This window comes from Camelus bactrianus, chromosome 9 (genome assembly GCF_048773025.1).
Source record: "Camelus bactrianus isolate YW-2024 breed Bactrian camel chromosome 9, ASM4877302v1, whole genome shotgun sequence".
NCBI lineage: Eukaryota > Metazoa > Chordata > Mammalia > Artiodactyla > Camelidae > Camelus > Camelus bactrianus.
This window is the reverse complement of record NC_133547.1, coordinates 2,290,578-2,310,221: the sequence shown is the minus strand read 5'-3', so window position 1 is coordinate 2,310,221 and position 19,644 is coordinate 2,290,578. Positions and strand designations below refer to the sequence as shown.

Here is a 19,644-nt window from a genome sequence, read left to right as displayed (position 1 = left end):
TGTACAGCACAGGGTACTATATTCAATATCTCATAATAACCTATAATGAAAAAGAATATGAAAATGAGTGTATGTATGTGTATGTATGACTGAAGCACTGTGCTGTACACCAGAAATTGGCACATTATAAACTGACTATACTTCAGTTTTCAAAATTAAAGTTAAAGAAATTTTTTTAAATCTGTTTTTTTTAAAGAAACAATGAAGAAATTTTAAGATAGTCTTAGATTTAGGTTAACAAATGGGTAGTTTGTCAGAATATAATAACACATTCCCATTCTAACAAGCAGAAACCCAAAGTGAGTCATAGATGACATAGAGATTGCGGCAAATTTAAATCTTTGATTTTCTTCACTGTCTACCCTGACACTATTTCCTAACTTAGTTCACATACCTCTCCCCACTGTATCCCAGTTTCCATCTACAAGTAAGTAAGTAAGTACAAACAGGCAGATGGAGGTGCAGAAGGAAGAAAAAATATTTTCAGGGCTCTGAGTTCCACTTACGTCTAATAGTGAGGGAACATGGATGAAGGCTCACAGCATTCAGCTTACTGGAAGATCCCACTGGGTCTTGTAAGGCACGCTGACTCTTAAAATATAGTTGGATTCAAAGACCAGTTATTTGACTCTCAACTTCTAACCTGTTGCAAAGCACGATCCCTCAGTATCCTTGTTTTTAAATCAGCAGAGTAGGGACGTGCCTCCTACCGGGTTTTTGGGGATTGAGACACTATGAAGGTGTTCTATGAACTACAAAATTCAAAATAAAATACCCAACTAGTAGCCCTGAGACTACTTCTGGTAGCTTCTGCTTGTGGAATAATAGAGTAAGAATCTGGTGTTAGGGCAGGGGGAGAAAATTACACTCTGATAGATAAGCTCCTGTTCTTCATACACATTTCACGTAGGACATCGTCATTTCACATTATACCCAGCGTGGGGCCCACGTTCCTCAGTGTTTTCAGGTGGGTGAAACACGTTAGCAATAACAGAGCCAGGAATTATTCAAAGGCAGAAGCAAAGGCCAGAACTGGGTCTACTTGCACATTTAGAATTGTCCAGCTGGCTTGTTCCATCACAGCACAATAATTACAGAATTACGTCCATCCCACTCTCATCCCGTGGGAAATGAAGCTTTAGGCTTCAAGATATTTTTATATCCTTTGCTTTATTGAATCCTCTTAACAGCTCTAAATTACACCAAGAACAAAAAAAAAAAAAAAAACTTAAGGTAAGGCCAGTGTAGAATCTTGGGCCAAATATAGTGTGAGATTAGGATTCTGGAGACTGAGTACTTAACACGTTGCCTACAACGAACCGCGAAAAAGCATCCTGGAGGCAACGGCTCATGCGTCCCAGTGAACAGTGACTCCTGAGCAACACGGGTCAGGACTTCCAAGAACCTTCCCAGAAGGCTGTACTCCAAGAACGCTCCATGGCGCAGTGTGGCCTCTCCTCACTGCATCACCACCACCACTTGTCTTCAAAGTCATTAAAATCCCACTTACACTTGATTCTCAGAGAGGACCCCTTCTCCTGTAACTTCTCCAACTCCGCTTTCACTATGGAGTACAAGTCTTCTTCGAGCCTGCAAAAGACAGGAGAGGAGACAAGGATAGAATGAGATGGTAAAATGAAACAGATGTCCCGTAGAAAAGTAACTTCTGTTAACCCTCACGTGGGTACATCTCCACCTCTGCCCTCACCCAGAGAGACTGGGAGGGATGTGCGAAGCCACAAGAACCCCTTTCCATGGAAGAAAAAAGAAATCCCTGGGAGAGATGATAAGACAGACGTAGCACAGGGCAACTCCGGTCACTGCTGTCACTGTGTATAAATCTGATTCCTTTCTCTTGTACCATTAATGTATGTTTACAGACTTTTGACAAACAAAGTCCTGGCATTTTCTTCTTTCAGAAGAGGTTGGCGTCTGGGTACCCAGTCAGAGGTCCCCTCTACAACCTGAATGACACACCCAGTTGGCAAGGGGAGAAGCATCATCTATGGTGGTCACCATCCCACAACTCTTAAAAATGCACAACTTAGATGTGAAGGTGGCAATCTAACAATGTGTAGGTAATATAAAATCCTGAATGTATAGATGTTAACCAACTTCCCAAAGTAGGCAAGCTTCCCTGGTATCCAAGACGGTATCTGCTAAAACATACCTAGCTGAATGTCTGTCTCCATGAAAAACAAACAAACAAAAAAAACCACTGCTTAACTTTCTGACCTCATCTCCAGAATGCTGAACAAGGTGGAGACTGTCCTAATTAAATGCTCTTCCTTCACAATACCTCCAGCGGATAAGAAAAAGCTTGGTCCAACCCTCTGGCCTTTGCACATGCTATTCCAACTTCCTTACAACACACCACCCCTCATCTCTTCACTGCCCATGTTCCCCTCCTGATCATGGATTCTGCCCTTCCAGCCTCGCTGGGTCTCGAGATCAGTGACACCACCGCAGACAGGCCTTCCCTTACCACCTGATCACCTTTGCTTTCTACACCACAGCTCAGAGTTCCCTTCATAGCATTCATGGCAGCTAACACTGCTTTTTTAGGTCTCGGATTTGCCATCGTCCTGAGAGGAGCACAGACTTGTGAGGACAAGGCTCATGACCTTTTGTTTCCCACTGTCTACGTGCCACGGCGCTCGGCCCACAGTCAGCGCTAACACAGGAAGCTGCTGAGTAACTGTCCGTCGGTGAAGCACAGAGTGAGTACCAGAAAGAGAAAACTGAGGGCACCCCAGAATACCCAAATGTCTGCAGGGCTGTGCCATCCAACTAGCCACTAGCCATCGTGGCTATTTAAGTTAATTCAAACTACAGGAAGTTAAAGATTCCGTTCCTTGGTCACACTGGCCACACTCCCAGTGCCCAGTCACCGCACGCGGCGAGCGGCTAGCTGGTGGACGGCGCAGGTACAGCCCATCTCCTCCGTCACTGGAAGCTCTGGTGGCCAGCACCAGCCGAGGAGACTCAGTGCAGGATAACCTCGGCGTCCACTTTGAAACATTCTCCACTCCGCCCGCATCTCAGCAGGTGCCTCCCCGTGTACGAGGCAGTGGGGATTACCTGAGTTTCCGCAGTGTGCACGCTGGTTTTTCCAAGGACTTCCACAGCGTGCTGACTCCCTCAGGCCCCAGGTCATTTCCTGACAGGTCCAGATTAACCAGGCTTTTGCTGCTTCCGAGAGCAGAGGAGAGATGCTGGCAGCAACCACGCGTCAAGTTGCATCTCTCCAGCCTAGAAGGGGGTGAGACGGAAGCGTGGAAGGTGGTCCTCCAGGATCGAGACGTTAGAGAGAAAAACAGCGCAAGACTCGGGGAAACATGCTGCCGAAACAGACTGGTTAACAGCGTGTGACACACACCAGACACTTTTCCAAATGCTTACACATAACTCATGTAATCCATTAAAGTTAGATCACATCTTAAACCCACGTGACAGCTGAGGAACGACCAGAAGAGCCTAAGTACCCTTCACCTCGCTTCTTCCATCCCATTCCCAAAGGCAACACTTCAAAATCAGAAAATACGGTTGGCCGGATACTAGGAAGGCCAAGAAAAAAAGTGACAGGGTGCATTGTATACTGCAAAAATGGATAAACAGGGTCCTTCTGTACAGCACAGGGAACTGTATTCAGTATCCCGTAGTAACCTGCAAAGAGAAAGAACCTGAAAACAGACATACGTATGTAGATGGATGGCTGAGGCGTTACGCTGGACACCGGAAGTTGACACAACATTGTAAACTGACTCTATTTCAATTTTTAAAAAAAAGGGGGCGGGGGAGCTGAGGATCAGGAAGGAATTCATCACTAGAGACAGCGCAGTAACTGTTGGCCAGTGGTTTAGTCTCTTCTCCTCCGGGGAGAAGCACCTAGAAAGCGAGGGCTTAAAACCAGACCCTGTTTATTTTTTAAAGCATAACAATAATCCTGATTTACTTGTTTAAATCTGGTGGCTTCTCCTTCACCTACAGGATAAAGAACATCGCAATGAAGGTGCTTCTTGAAGGACAGAGAAGTGTGACAGAACTGGCTTCTGATGTGTCTCACTGAGCGCAATGCCCCCAAGGTACACCCGTGCTGTCCCCAACGGCAGGACTTCCGCAGAGAAAAACACTGTATGACATCACTTGCATGTGGAATCCAAAAAAAGCCAAACTCAGAGAAACAGAGAGTGGAGTGGTGGTTCCCAGGGATGGGGCAGGGGAAGTGGGGAGGTGCTGGTCCAAAGGCACAGACTTCCAGTCCTACGGTGAATAGATTCTGGGGATCGAATATACGGCACGGTGACCACAGTCAACATTGCTTTATGCACCTGGAAGTTGTTGAGAGCATACATCTTACATGTTCTCCACGGCAGCTATGTGATAGGACGGAGGTGTTACCTAAAGCTATGGCAGTAACCACTCTGCAGTACAGAAATGTATCAGATCAGCAGGCTGCACGCCTTAAACTTACACAACGTCATGTCCACTATATCTCAGTAAAGCTGGAGGAAAAAGGAACTCGCTTCTGCATCAGACTTCCATTGGGTCCTTGTCTCCATCTTTAGCTAAGTGAGCTCCTTGCCTCAGTTTCCTCATCTATAAAATGGGTATAAAAGGTACCAGCCTCCTAGTGCCTCCCTGCTGGAGTATGAAGTCATGATCGTACTGTCTCTCCCACGTCCAAGCACATAGTAAGCATTCAAATGATAACTTACCCTACAGAATTGTCCCCCACAGAATCTTATCTCCTCCTTTACACCCATCACTCTGTTCTAACCACATGTTGAATCTCCCTGGAAAACCAACCTCTGAGCCATCATTTACGCTGTCAACCTCTGCCAAGAGCTTTCTTTCCCTCTCGCTTCCTTCTGGGCACTTGGGGACGGGGCGAGAACTCTTACTTCAAGGCTCACTTCAAGCCCTACCCTCCTCAGCACAGTTTCCCCTGAGCCCCTAAGCACTTTGTAAGAATGACTGCAACCACTGCCTGTCTGGAAAAATGGCTACTATTTAACCAAATTCGTACTACCCGAGGCTAAGCCATCTTAGTTTGCTGAGCAAACACATGGCGTTGTGGTTAAAAATCAGTCTTCCCCTTCGACAGGAAAGATTCACGGGGCAGGAAACATGCCCCACACACCGCAGCAAAAGGTACTGATTCAAAGGGGGAATGTTTACAAGGAATCAAGGGTGGGGCTGATAAGAGTAAAACTTCTTCTCTACACTTGGAGTTTATCAACAAGCAGAAGAGGTTTTTTTAAAGGAGAGCTTTCTCCTTCACCATTTTTCACCTTCTTAACCACCGCCCCTCCCCATCAACCATTTATTATTCCCTCCCCACCCCGAGTGGAGGGGGGGGTCTTCCGGCACAGAGAACAGGACTGACTCACCCAAGCGTGCTCAGTGTGCAATTCGAGCATTTCAGCACCTCGCACAGCCGTTTCACCCCATCATCCTGAACGTCATTTTCCCCGATATCCAAGGTTTTCACATTAGGGTTGCGCTTGAGGGCATCAGCAAGCTCCTGACAGCCCTCTGCTGTCAAAGAGCAAGCTGACAAGCTGCAAAGTAGAAATAAACAGAGTGGGGGAAAGTCATCCTTCAGCCATTAGTCTTTGCTGTTTGTTCAAGCCCATCCCACTGTCTTCCACGGGAAAAAGAGGTGCCCACACGTCTTATCCTGAGCCCTGAAAGAGGAAGGTGCTGGATAGGAGGTCCGGGACCCCTGGGCACTCGATCTACCTGGGAAACAAGCAAAGGCCATCCAGCCATCTCCCTCCCCAGACCACCGACAGGCCTGTCTCTGTGACGCTCACCAGAGAACCCAGGCTCTGGTTACCACAGAACATGTTTTTCAGCTTTTAAGCTCAACATCTTGAGCTGAAAAAAACACCAGGAATCTCACTTAATGGCAGATCTAAATACCTAAAGATGAATTATTATAGCAAGATAGGTTTGAGATCAGTGATCCAGGCAAACACTGGGAGAGAGAGAGGAGGAGCAAGGTGAGAGGGCGAGACAGCGATGAGAGAGACACAGAGACACAGAGTGAGGAGAGACACTCAGAGACACAGAAGGGGAGGAGAGAGAGATGAAACGCCAGAGTGACACGTTAAGGAGGAGAAGGCAAACCTAAGGCAGAAATCCTTATGCCATAATAGGAAAAGTTCGGCTTCATGAAAAATGTCCACCTGGTTAAAACTGTCAAGAACCAAGTCTAAGGGAACTGTGAACAAGATAAACAATATATGCAAATTACACCCAAAATGACTCAGTTTCACTCGTGAAGAATGCCTACAAGTCAAGGGGGAAAAAAAACCCAATAGGGAAAAAAGGCATCAGGTTTTATCCACACGGTTTTCAGTTGGAAGGTCACACAGGTGGCTCTCGGCATTTGCAAGAGCGGAAGTCGGAGTCCTGGTACTCGCCAGGCAGAGGTGTCCCCAGGACCAGCACCAGGACACGTGCTGAGCATGGAGTGTGGCGAGCGGCCCTGGTGCGCAGCCCTTCGCGGGTGCTGCTACAACGCTTGCTGGGGGCGCACGTGGCCCGGGTGGCCCGGCTGGGAGAGGGTTCCCGGGAGCTCCCCCTGGCCTCCTCTGAACTTCACCCCGTGCACCGTCACCCTCCGCCGATTTTGCTTTGTCCCCGTTCGCTGTAATAAATCACAGCCATGAACACGCCTGTGTGCTGCATCTGGGGGGTCCTCCCAGGGAATCGTCAAGCCCGCAGGGTGGTCTTGAGGGTCCCCGCTGTAGCTGGTCCTCAACAGTCATCCCATCCCCGCGCCTCCGGCACCACTGCCCACCCCCGTCCCCTCCTCCAACAGAACCAACAGCCCCCCATGGCCCGGCGACCCCACCCAGGACCCCAGACCCAGCTGGCGCTCAGGCACTCACAGGTCGGGGCGCTCGCCCCCCACCCCCACCACCCCCACAAGAGAGGCGATGAACTTACTCGAGGCTGCGCAGCCGGCAACGCGGACGCCGCAGGGCCGCGCACAGACGCGCCACGCCCGCGTCGCCCAGCTCGTTCCTCCTCAAGCTCAGGTGCGTCAGGGTCCTGCTCCGGAGGAGAGCGTCCGACAGGTGCCCGCAGCTGGGCGCGCCGAGCCGGCAGCACGAAAGCCTGCGGGGCCGGGGCCGCGCGCTCAGGGGGGCCGCCGGGGCGGGGCCGAATCCCGCCGCCGCCGCCGCCGCCCCCGCCCCCGCCCCCGCCCGGATGCGCCGGGCGCCCGTGCCCGCTCGCCCCTCCTCCTCCCGGGGCCCCGCAGCGCGCACGCCGATGGCCCTGCAGCTCCGCGCTGCGGCAGCGCCTGCGGGGACGTCACCGCGCCCGGGAGCTGCAGTAACAGAGGCGGGGCGACGGCACACGGACGGCCTGGGTGGTCGGTGATGCTCCCAAACGCACCCAATGGCATGCGTTAAGTATGTACAGCTTCCTACATGTCAAAAAAGTCAAGTTTAATGTAAGAATTTTTAAAATTTTAAGTAAAAATTAAAAAGAAAAGAAAACTACTTTAAATAGCCTTGCAGCAGCTGGGGATGAACCCCGGGGTGCAGAGCCAGTCGGACGTGGGTTCAAAGGCCGGTCGGCCAGGACTAACTGCTGCCAGGAGGCCGTGCCACTCCTGCCTCCATCTCTGCCATCCTGAAGCCGGGCCTGTGCTGGCCCGTCAAGGTTCCATGCGTGTCCGAGGCTTGCGACAGTATTTAGCAAGCGTGCGATGCAAGTCCTACGAGGGTCAGGGCGCAGCCCCAGGGTAGGGTGCTAAGCTAGCATGCACGAGGTCCTGGATTCAATCCCCAGTACCTCCATTTAAAACAACTTTAAATAAACAAAACATGTGAATAGGCAATATTTTTAAAGCTTTAAAACAAACAAGTTATATGAGATACAGAATATGTGTAAGTACATCTGACTGCCCTTTATGACTAGATTACCACATTCTGTTGTTTCTTACTTTGTAGTTGGCTTTATTCCTTTGATAACTATGTAAGTTTAAAAACCTAAAGATCTAATCTGTTCTTAGAAACAATCATTAGTACATATATGAAAACTAAAAAAATGTGCAGTATACTGTTTATATGTATTTACATGCAATATAATGCATATGTGCAGTCGAACTGTAATAACTCTACACAATAAAACAAAAAATAAACATTAGTAAGCAAAAACTTATATATTATAATATCAGAGACTTAATATATTATAGATAAATATATAATTTTATAATATACCTATTTATATTAAGTATTATATATTATATAATTATATAATAGACATATAGGTATTATATAACAGATAATCTATGTAATATGTTGCCATTATATAACAAGATATATATATATTACATAGTTATATAATAGGCAATAGGATATATTATAGTCAGTTATATTATTGTAAATATTAATATATCATATTAAATGTGATAAAGTATAAGTTATATGTCATCTTATGAATATAACTGCACATGTATGATATTAGTTCATATTATATGCATGTTAATTACCTAATAGTATTCTGGTTCTGTGAGGTCAGCAAGTGCAAGGCTCAGGTTCCGTGGCCCTCCACCATCACCGTCAGACAGGAAGCCCTCGAGAACCCGGGCCTTTCCCAGCCTTTCACACTCACCTGAACAGCACCCAGTCCCAGGAAATCTCAGCTCTCCACCCACTCCACTCCCGTGCCCAGAAGCAGCATCAGCCAAAGAAGAAAAGCTCTCCGTTGTGGACTCTCATCCCCTGCCACCACCCCCGAGTCCTTCCATCCCAGATGCACCTGCTCACGCAATGTCTCTGCACAGTTGGTTAACAGGAGTCTCACGCCCCTATGTGCCAGTCCAAACTCCTTACCCCCAAACCCCCTCACCCCCCAGTCCTCAGTGTGTCAAAACATGGCACCACCCTTCCCCCGGCTGCCCGAGCCCATCACCTGGAGGGGTGCCAGGTTCCTTTCCCTCCTCAGCCATCTCCAATCCGTCAACAAGTCCCACCGGCTCTCCCCTCTGATACGCCCCAGAGTCTTGCCCGCCTCGCCCAGGCCAGCTCCCTCTCAGCTCCCAGCCTGGTCCACAGGCACTTGCTTCTGCTTGTACTCTGCCCCTCACTACCGTCCATCCTTCGACAGCAGGCTGGGTGACCTCTCAGAGTACGCCCAAGTATGTCACTGTCAAACCTCCAAACACAACACAGATTCCTCCCCAGCCTGGGCAAACCCCAGGCATCCTCCTGCCCCTCCAGCTGCACTTCTTCCGTTAGCCCCTCACTCACGTCACTCCAGCCACACGCGTTTCCTTGTTCCTACAACACCCCAAGCTCATTCCAACCCCAGGACCTTTGCCCTCCTGCTCCTTCCCTCTGCATGCGGCTTCCTCCCCAACAGTCATCTCTGCTTCAAACACCACCTCCTCAGATCGGCTGCTGAGCACAGACCTCGCTGAGAGCCAGCCCCACCACTCTGTCTCCTCGTGTCTACTTTGTCTTCATATCTGAGCCGCTGTTGTCTGTGTCTTACTTGTAGACCACACCCTCCACACAGGCAGGGAGCATGCCTGTCTGACCCACCACCCTGACCTTGGGGCCAGCTCTGTGTCTGCAGATAGGAACTCAGTTATTGGTGGACCAAAATATCCTAATTTCCTGGGATCCTTGTTAAGGCTGAATCACTTGGCACAGCCTGCAGAGATTAATTGAACAAATCCGGGGTTCTACTGAGAATCGATGTGTAGGTCGATGCCCAGCACACTGAGCAACTGCTCAGTGATGTGAGTGGATCCCATGTGGAGGAGTCACTGTCCTGATGCCTAACCCCGTGGACAGCCATTCCCAGAAAGGGAGGCGGGAGGAACTTACACCAGTCTCTCCAAGACGCAGTCAGGGTGGGCCAGGGAACCACACAGCGGCTCCACACCGTCGTCTTGGAGTGGATTCAACCCCAGGCACAGCCGAGTCACCCCCTGGGCGCTGGTGAGAAGCAGGGCCAGGTCCCGACAGCTGGCCACCGACAGGTTGCACTTCTCCAGCCTGCAGGAGGCGAAGGTGCCAGGTGGGCCTCAGCTCTGCCCGGGTCCTTTTTTCTTTCTCAAACTCTCAGCCCCTGGGGCCACACCTCTGGGACCCAAAATCATGGAAAGATGAAACTGGATAAAGAACAAAGCTTCAAGAATGAGGAGAGGGTGGGTGAAGGGGAGATTGCTCGGTCTCAGTCCTACTGACCTCTGGGCCAGACCAGCCTTCACTGTGCGGGGCCTCCAGTGCACTGTAGGGGGCTGATTGTTCCTACTCTGTTCCCACCTGATGCCAGGAACACCCTCCCCTCCTCAGATGTGAAAACCAGCACATGTCCAGACTTTGCCAAATGTCCCCTGGGGGACACAATCGCCCCTCGTTGAAAACCACTGTGTTCAGAAGAGGCTGGCAGAGCCTAAGGGGGTTATACATAGAAGCTGATGGTCAAGGTTCCCCAAACCAAGGTGAGGGCTGAGGCTGAGCCCAAGGAGAAGGGGGAGAAGGAAGAAGGTGACAAGAAGGGTGTCAGTGGGACAGGCAGACTCAGCAGGGGCTCCCCGGGGCTCCCCAAAACATACTCCCGCTGCTGCTCCAGCTTGCAAAGGAGGTGTTTTGAACAAGTGGGAGGACTTACGACAGCTCCTTGAGGGGGCACCTGGACGTCCCAAACGGCCCCTGCAGTCTTTTCACCTCGGTGTTAGAGAGGTTGTTGTCGCCCAGGCTGAGGAACCGCAGGCTGGAGTTCTCGCCGAGTTCCGCAAAGAGCTGATGGCAGGCCCAGGCGGTGAGGCCACATGACTCCAACCTACCGAGGAGGCCCCGGGTCAAGCAGTCACTCCTGGGAGGGGTGGTCTTGGTTTAGAGGCCCCCTCGCTCCATGCTTCTCCCTTGTTCTCATTCCTTCCAGGGACAGGCGAGCTACGCCCTTGTACGTCTGTGCTACTCAGTGCGGTCCACAGCCCAACATCACCTCACGGGCTGTTAGAAATGCTCATTACCAGGCCCCAGAGTAGGCCGGCTGGATCTTGGGGGCGGGTTCCAGGAACCTGTGTTGTAGCATGCCCCCTCGGTGACCCTGACATACTTCCAGCTTTGAGAACCACCGCCCTACACGCGTGCACTTCCCCCCTTGGCTCGTCTTTCTCTGCACCCTTCCGCTGCAGCGCTGACTCCTGCCCTCCCAGTGAGTCGTCACACCTAGGTGTGACGCTAGGGACAGAGCTGGGAAACCAGAGACTGACCACAGATACTGGAGGTTGCAGGCTGAGTGCCTCAGAGTTCTAAAGATCATCGCAGACACGGTGATTCCCAGGTTGTTGCAGCTCAGGTCGAGGTGGGTCAGCCTGTGGTTCCCGTGCAGAACGAGGACAAGCTCCTTCAGAACCCGCACGGGAGACACCGACCTGCACCTAAGGGCGAGAGGCAGCGGGAAGGGAAGACCGCTTCCCCGTCCGGCCTTTCCAGCACACACACCCTTAAGGATGTACGAGACATAAGAGGAAGTGAGAAACCTTTGAGAAGGCAATCTAAAATATACTCCCAAATCAAAAGCCATCAACCTGTGCCTCTGAAATACGTGTAGTTTACTGTGCAGGAACCACACCACAATAAAGGTGTTAAAAATTAAAATGAAATAAAATATACTCCCAAAAGAGCCGCTAAGCTCAGGTGGACGTATGGAGTCAAGAATCAAGCCTGCCCCCCACCCCAGTCTGCTGTTAAGATGTCCTGGGCCTGCCTCCTCTTCCAGGGAGGTCACCCTCCCTACGCCGACCCCGTGAGCCCTAGTGAGAAACCTTCCTCCTTCTGCTTGTGTCCTGGGCTTGCTTATCTTGAGAACTAAGTTATAGAAGTAAAATGGGGGCAGGGGGTACAGAGAAGAAGGCTGTTGCGCCTGCCTCCCAGGTATCTGACCCAGCTCACTGGACGCACAGAAGTCTGAGGGCGGTTACTAGCGCCACATCTTCTGCTCTCAGCTCATTGAAGCAGTGCCTGCCTCTGATTTTCAGACCTCGAGGGATGACCTTGAAAATTGTGGAGGCGGAACAGGGTGGAATTCGCGAGCCTAGACTGCAGAGCATCTGACCGGAGGCCACCTCCAGTTCAGCTCTAAGTGCGACTCTCACTGGGTCCTCCAGCAGGTGATCCTCCCCTGGCCTCTCCGGCAAGGCCCGCCTCCTCCTGCCCATTCCTGCCTCGCCGGGAACCGGCTCTGAGACCCTGCGCCCCGTACGCTCGTGGCGCCGTAGGAGCGGTAAGCCCAGCCGGAGCTGCCCTTCAGCGCAGCGCGCGGCCCACCCCCGGCGGCGTCCGGCCGGCGGGCCTCCCCTGTCTAGAGCGCCGAGCACCCCGCACACCTGGCCGCGTTCCTGAGCCGCCTCCCTTCCGCCCTGTCGCCGCCTCACCGACCTTGCGGTCCTTTAAGTCTGCTTCTCCGGGGAGCTGACGCCGCGGGAGGTGCTCGGCGGGCGCTCCGGGGCGGGCGGCCTCCCCTCGGGCCCGGGGCGCCCCCAGCTCTCCCGAGCCCTAGAAAGCTTCTGCGCCTTTATATTTAGCTCAAAACATAGTCCCGCCCCCCCACTCCACCAAGGCTCTGAAGAAAAAATTAGCAGGTACCTCTAGTCAAGGTCGCTTATAATGGACTGTCATGTTTTAAAGTTCAATCTACCTCGCCGAATTAGCAGCTTCACTGGTGCAAGTCCCTTCATTTTATTCTCCTGAGAACCCAGATTACTTTCTGGCAAATAGATGCCCACTGCTGTAGTCAGAAGAAAAATGTTTGGTTATTCTATGGCCATCTTCAAACTGTGAGAGGCGCACACTTACGTCAGCTTCTGGAGTCTGCACCTTGGATTTCTCAGCTCGTAACAGAGTCTCTTCATGGAGGAAGCATTAAGCTTGCTGTCACTCAGGTCCAGCTCACGCATGTTCCCATTGCGAAGCACGGAGCAAATATCCTGCCACTGACGAGTCCTCAAATCGACCACCTTTGCCCTTTGTGAGGGAGAGAGAGGAGGCCAGTGAGAGTAAACGAAACTCAGCACCCAGAAGGTGATGTACAGGAGGCAAGAAGAGGCCCTGATGAGAACACACTCGGTGAAGTTCTGAATATGAAAATGTGTAACCCAAAAGCTACAGTTCTTAAAGTACCAGATGCTTTATTCCCACGATCCTCAACAACTCCTTCAGAGGAGAGGCAGTGCATACACGGGGTGAGGTGGACCATGGGCATAATCCTTAAAAGTTCAAACTCCAAGTAAACAGACCTGGGGCGCATTCGGAGCTCGTAGAAGCGTTCAACCTCTGTGCTCCAGTTTTCTGTCTCCAAATGTGCGTAATAAAACTTACTCCTGTAGGATTTTGCAGAGATTAAAGAAGATTCATGAAAATATTTAGAACTTAGAATTATTAGAATTCTAATCATGTAGAATGTCCCTAATGTAGTAGGCGCTCCATGTTAAGAATAAAAGAGCATTAAAGTCAGAAATGAATTTTTTAAATCTCGATGAGATGAGGGAAGTAAAGCAAAGACTACATTCTGAGAGCATCTGAAGGTGATAAAGTTCTGCTCTAAGTCCAGAATTGTGGCACTGGTGAGAGTGTTTGCAGCCTTACGTGTGTATGCGCGTGTGTGTCTGTATGTGGCGTATGCATGCACGTGCATTCATGAATATAGCATCCCTGCCTGTGCTGACGGACACAGTTTAAAACCCTTGAGGAAAGCAGTAAGACGCTGTGCTGCGGAGAAGCAGGAAGTAACCTCACCATCGGGTCTCTGCCAACTTTAGGGAAGGTCTGGAATTCGCTTGAGCCTTAGGGTGACCGTGCATAATGTGATCACTGGTGTGGGCTCAGCAGCAATCCTCGTAGTAAGCGGGGTCCCACCCGGGGAATCATTCTGTAGTAACAGCACTTGCTCACGTGACCCAAAAGGGAACACCAGGGAAACAAGGCCCTCATTTAAGTTTTAGGGACTCCAAGTCCGGATAAGCGACAGCAAACGCATGCTGAACGTTAATTAATCCAGACCCTCCAACCGAGCACCTTACTCATGTTTCAGTCTGGGTGAACACAAAGAAATCAGTCCTCTCAAAATTTCACGTTGTTCAATCAAAATTGCACTGGTTATTTCTTACAGGTTTGAGGGTTAAACAGGAAAGGATTTGACAACACATTTAGCAACTCCTGTCCCAAGAAATGTTCAGAAAACGTTCCTGGAACCTACCATGAGGAAGTCTGCCTTTTCTAGTAGTCCCCTCCCAGACTGGAAGCCGTGTCAGTGATGGGGCAAGGTCAGAGGATAGGAACCGACAGCGGCTCAAGTATTTCCAAGATCCTTCTTCCAGGAGACAAAGGGACAAACTCATAAGAACAAGCTGTAAGATTCTGTTGACACCCTGGGCCCCACGCTGCTTCCAACTGATACTCAAAGGAGAGGCGCGCAGCGTTTTACTTGAGGTCTGGAGCTCTGAAGGAGCTGGGCTCCAGTCCAGGCTGGGCCACTTGCTAGCCACACTGACGTAAAAAAACCGTGTTTTCACCAGCCAGTCTTCTCGTCTCTGAGGACAACAAGAGGTCCCCTCCATCCAGGCGCGGGCACCAGCTAGACGCAGGCAGAGGCCGCGGCGCGACGCCTGGCGTGCAGACCTCCAGCAGGCACCGCCTGAGATACAAGGTCCAAGGGGAACCGCTGAGGGAGCCGGGAAACCCTGTATGACCCCACAAAGGGACGGATTCCCACAGGCTGGAGCTGATCTAGAATGTTTGGGCAGTCACAACCACTGAGGACACCACGACCGACAGCAGAGTCGGTTTTTCGTGGAAGAAGCTGGGCGGAGCCCGTGGAGATGAGGGGAAGCTGGTCAGGGGAGGGATGGTTCTGGATTACTCACCCCGGGGTTTCCAGGTCAAAAGTCAGCTCCGTTTGAGGGATGGGACTGCTGACAGAAAGCCTCAGCTTACTCAGCTTCTGACAGTGCTTCAGGCAAAAGGAAGAAACTCGAAGTTGCAGACTCCCACGAATGTCAAGGTCGGCTTCCAGGAGGCGACTCAAGATCTGCCGTACAAAGTCCTCGTCCTGCGTCTCATGTAAGCACTGGAAAAGCAGCAGGAACTCAAAACGGACGGAGACTGCGCTGCACCCCTCTAAGTCTTCTGCCCAGTCCAGCAGCTCGTCCCTCACCCTGCGAGACACTTCACAACGCAGAGCGTCTTCCAGTTCCCTGGCCAGGTCTCTCCTTACAAGACCAAAGAGAAAGAGAACCATCTGATTCCAATAGACGTTTGTGTTCAAGAAGGCGTCACTCAGCAGCGCCCTCATCTCTTGATGCCTCGTGGAACCACCACCAAGGGACCCTCTGGCTCCCTGGAGCACGTAGAACACGGCCCCCAGAAACTCCTGGAAGCTGTGGTGTGTGAAAGCAACGCAGTCCTCACAGTCACCGACTTTGCGCAGAATATTCCGCCTCAGGAGAGACTCGACGAGAGGGGCCTCCAGGTGCCAGCGCTCCACGTCCTCCTTTGGAAACGTGAAGTGCGAGAGCCACATGCCCTGTGCAGCGAGGCTGCAGAGGGCCCTCCACTGCCCCGGCCGGCTCTGCCCTGACGCGCTCGCCGGGGCCGCGGAAGACAGGCCGGAGAAGAAGCGCGTGTACAGGCTGGTGGCGGTCTCGGCGCCCGGCCGGGAATACGGGCTTCTCACCATCTGCCGCTTCAGGCAGGAGCACACGGCCCAGCACACCAGGGGCGCAGAGCAGGAGCGAAACAGAGACTCCATTTTTCTCATCTTACGCAAGATCTTCGTGGCTTGGTCGTAGTCACCGAAGAACCTGGTGAAGTACTCCTCCCGGTCTCCTTCTGTGAACCCTGAGAGTAAGACAAACCATGGATTCAGCAGCAGCCCTTTAAGACGACCATTACCGTAGTCTCTGGCTGTTACCAGTAGGGTAGCCGTGGGCGCCAACTCTTTCTTCAACAAGTGGAGGAGGATTCTGGCCACTGGGAGCTGCCGGTACCAGTCTGAACATGGTGGGCTGTTGTCCAAGTCGGGGGACAAAACCATCTCTTCAAAGCCATCAATGACAAACAGGAGCCTCTCGGGATGACCCATGAACTCTTCAGTGGGGGCCTGAGAGTCAGGCCAGTCCTGGGAAAGCAAGCCAGCAAGGGTGGTGTCCGCCATCTCCTTCACTTTATGGCAGCTGATAAAGAAAACATAGGAGAACCTGTCCTGAAAGAGGACGCCCTCTGCCCAGTGCAGCACGGCCTTCATCGCCAGTGTGCTCTTCCCAACCCCGGCGCCGCCCTCCAGGACGATCGTCCGGGGCTGGGCTCCAGCCCGGTTAGGGCCCAGCAGCCTCCTAAGTTCTTCGTGCTCCTTCGCCGTCACGTTGCAGAGATATATATGGTCTTCAGGCCAGGAGACACTGTCCCACATCGCCAGTATTTTAGCCTTCATCCTCTCTCTGTACCTCCTCCTGTGGGCTGGAACAGAAGGGAGGCGCGACAGGGCAGGACAACGGTCAGAATGAGTCTCGACATTAGGACTGATTCAATGATGGAGTTCCCTCGTAAAGCCCTGAACAAAGGCAGACAACATGCCTTCGGGGTCTTTCTCTGGGGATTGTGGGGGTGGCGGGGGGAGAGGGGACGCATCAAAAGTTAGCAAAACAGTTTGATGACAGGCAAGAATAAAAGACCTGAGATGGACACAAGATAGATTGAGAATGACCTTAAGAGGAGGAAGGGATGAACAGAGGCTCCTGCCTAAGAGCTGACACCTTAATCATGAGAAGCAGCCAGTCCAAGATACAGAAGGAGATGCTGTCGGGCAGGGGGACCAGCTAGAGAACTCGCTGAGGCAGCAGTGAGACGTTCTAGAGCATGGTGCCCGCACAGCCTGGTGGCAGACGAGCTCAACTGCACAGGAGGGGCTCGATCACAGGCACCTTTGCTCTGAAGGCCAAGGGATGCTAGTTTACATCTGTTGAGGTCACTGGCCTTTGGGCAATGGAAACCAAGAAGAAAACCAAGCAGACGGAGGTAGGGAGCCACACCTGTCATCTAGGTGAAGCGTTTAGTCGAACAAACCCATCGATAATAAAACAACAACAAATTATTCTCTCTCTCCCCACTCTCCGCCCCCCCAAACCTTCCTGCTGCTTTGCAAAGTAAAAGAAACCATAAGCAGAACAAAACAACAACATAAGGACTGGGAGAAAATATTTGCAAACAATGCAACTGACAAGGGCTTAATTTCCAGAATACACAAACAGCTCATACAACTCAGCAACAAGGAAACAAACAGCCCAATCCAAAAGTGGGCAGAAGACCTAAACAGACATTTCTCCAAAGAAGACACACAGATGGAGGATGCATTTAATTTAAAGGTCCTACTTAGTACCCGACCCAGTTGAGGGAGTAAGTCCTAAAACCCAGCCACACCGCAGTATCTCAGAACGCAGGGGTGGAGGACCCCAAAAGCTTCCATAGTGCAAAAGACAGGTAACAACAGTGTAGAAATCTAAAAGGCGTCACATTTATCTACACTGTACACTGCAGGACACTGGGACACCAGAGACACTGAGGAAGAATGACTCTTAACCTTAAAAATTACACCTAAACCATTCAAAAAAAAGGCGCACTGGACAAAGCTTCCACCAGGCAAGCTCTCAAAAATACCATCTCAAATGGACCTTTGTCAATAAGCTGCTATGGAATGGGTCCCCTGAGACAGTGGTCAGACAGGTGGGCGTGGTTCCACAGGGGAAAGGGGGAGGCAACGTTCCAGAAGAGAAAATGGAATTCAAGGTCAAATGAAGTCCCAGGATGGCAGCTACGTGGCAGCTGACAGAGACTGGAGAAGGACGTGGGGCTTCTGGAAATTGTCTAGAGATAATGACAGGGGAGCTGACGGATTCCTTGACACATCTGATGGTGTTACACATCCCGGAGAACTCTGAGGTGCTGTAATGATAATGGCACAGGAAGCTAAACCAGAAAAAAAGCGATTATTAACTCAAACAAAAATAGGAAACAGTTTCCGCAAAAAGGCATGTGTAGTGGATTCAATAGTGACCCCAAAAAACGGCATGTCCACGTCCGAGTCCCCAGAACCTCACTGCCCTGCATTGCCCCAAACGCACTCAGATGTACTGTCACAAGAGAGAGGCAGAGACTTCTGGGACAAAAGGAGGCCACGTGCCCACGGAGGCAGGCGCCCCAGGCCCAGGAATGCCAGGAGCCCCAGGGAGCTGGGAGACAGGGCGGCTTCTCCCGCCAAGCCCCCGGAGGAAGCTCGGCCCTGCCGACACCGTGGCTCCAGGCTCCCACCTCCAGCACCATGAGAGGGTCAGCGTCTACCGTTCAAGCTGCCCGGTCTGTGGCAGTTCACGCAGCAGTCCTAAAAACTGAGCACTGTGAGCCTGAGTTACCGCGTGGCTCAGCACTGACTCGCACCCACGTGACACTGAACACCTGTTCTTTCAAACAAGTGCAGGACAGAAGGAGAGATACTCGCCCGCCGCGATGAGGAGTCGGCAGATAATTAACTGGAAACCTAAGGACTGGCAGTGTATGTGGGTCATTTCTGAGCACAGAAACAAACAGCCAGAGTGGCAGCTACGCCTGGCATGTGGTTGACTCCACAGAACAGAACTCCAGGCCTGGGCAAAGGATGGATGCCTTCCATTTTAAGTTTTGTGTTTTCTGGGTTTCTTTCTGGATTACACACAAGTATGGCCACTTCTTTGATAAAACTAAAGTTGTTCCATCTCTGAATACATTGCTCTGTCCATGTGAAAAGTCCCCAGGGTACAAAAAATACAGCTACCCAGCACTATTTATAATAGCCAAGACATGAAGTGTCCATCAACACACAAATGGATTAAGACGTGGTGAGATACGCGCACGCACCTACATGCACACACGATAGAATACTATTCAGCCATGAAAAAGAATGAAATATTTGCCATGGGCAGCAACACGGGTGTACTTAGAGGGCATTACAATACTGCATGATATCACTTATATGTGGAACCTAAAAAATACGACAAACAAAATAGGGAACATAACAAAGAACAAGGAGACTCACAGAGAACAAGCCACCAGTTAGCAGTGGCAGGGCCCTCGGGGGCCAAGCAGCAAGGACTGGCTCTGACCCAGCCCCTCGGTATGTTTCACACGGCCGCTCTGAACTATGGCTTGTAAGACAGGGTACCAGGATGTAGTGCACCACACAAGGAACAGAGCCAGTATTCTGTCATAACTAAATAGAAAGTAACTTTTAAAAATCATATAGAAAGGTAAAAAAAAACTTTAATACAGCTACCTATTAATGCAACACCAAGTCCAGAAACAGACACTGGTATCTGAGACCTCAGAGGGGAGCCAGAGAGCGGCCAGCGTGCGGGGCCCAACAAGCAGCACCGGAAGCAGGTGCCGTTTCTGGCCAACTACAAACTGAGGACAATTTCAGAGGCGGCGGCACGTGCAAACCCGGTGAAACACAAGCCTGGGAGCAGCATAAAGCAGCGTCCAAACCTGCTTCTTCTCCTGGCGTCCCTGGTCTTTCCTGGTCTGCATCGTGGGGCTCCTGCGCCTGTGTGAACTCTGAAACAAAACAGTGATGGTG

At 51.2% G+C, this 19,644-nt stretch overlaps 1 protein-coding gene across 6 annotated transcripts in view; it reads right to left on the bottom strand.

Moving 5' to 3' along the window:
* Window positions 1-19,644, bottom strand: part of NLRP13 (NLR family pyrin domain containing 13) — a 69,117-nt gene that overhangs the window by 6,608 nt on the left and 42,865 nt on the right. For 5 of the 6 annotated variants that reach the window (XM_074368969.1, XM_074368966.1, XM_074368967.1 and 2 more), the window contains 10 exons: window positions 19,554-19,622; window positions 14,906-16,496; window positions 12,840-13,007; window positions 11,255-11,422; window positions 10,648-10,818; window positions 9,858-10,028; window positions 6,961-7,131; window positions 5,394-5,564; window positions 3,082-3,252; window positions 1,511-1,590 (listed from right to left, as the gene is read on the bottom strand). In XM_074368969.1, the coding sequence (XP_074225070.1) occupies window positions 1,511-1,590; window positions 3,082-3,252; window positions 5,394-5,564; window positions 6,961-7,131; window positions 9,858-10,028; window positions 10,648-10,818; window positions 11,255-11,422; window positions 12,840-13,007; window positions 14,906-16,496; window positions 19,554-19,622 (2,931 nt within the window). Of the gene's footprint in view, window positions 1-1,510; window positions 1,591-3,081; window positions 3,253-5,393; window positions 5,565-6,398; window positions 6,659-6,960; window positions 7,132-9,857; window positions 10,029-10,647; window positions 10,819-11,254; window positions 11,423-12,839; window positions 13,008-14,905; window positions 16,497-19,553; window positions 19,623-19,644 lie in introns of those variants that run through there. The other variant, XM_074368971.1, reaches the window with a different exon arrangement.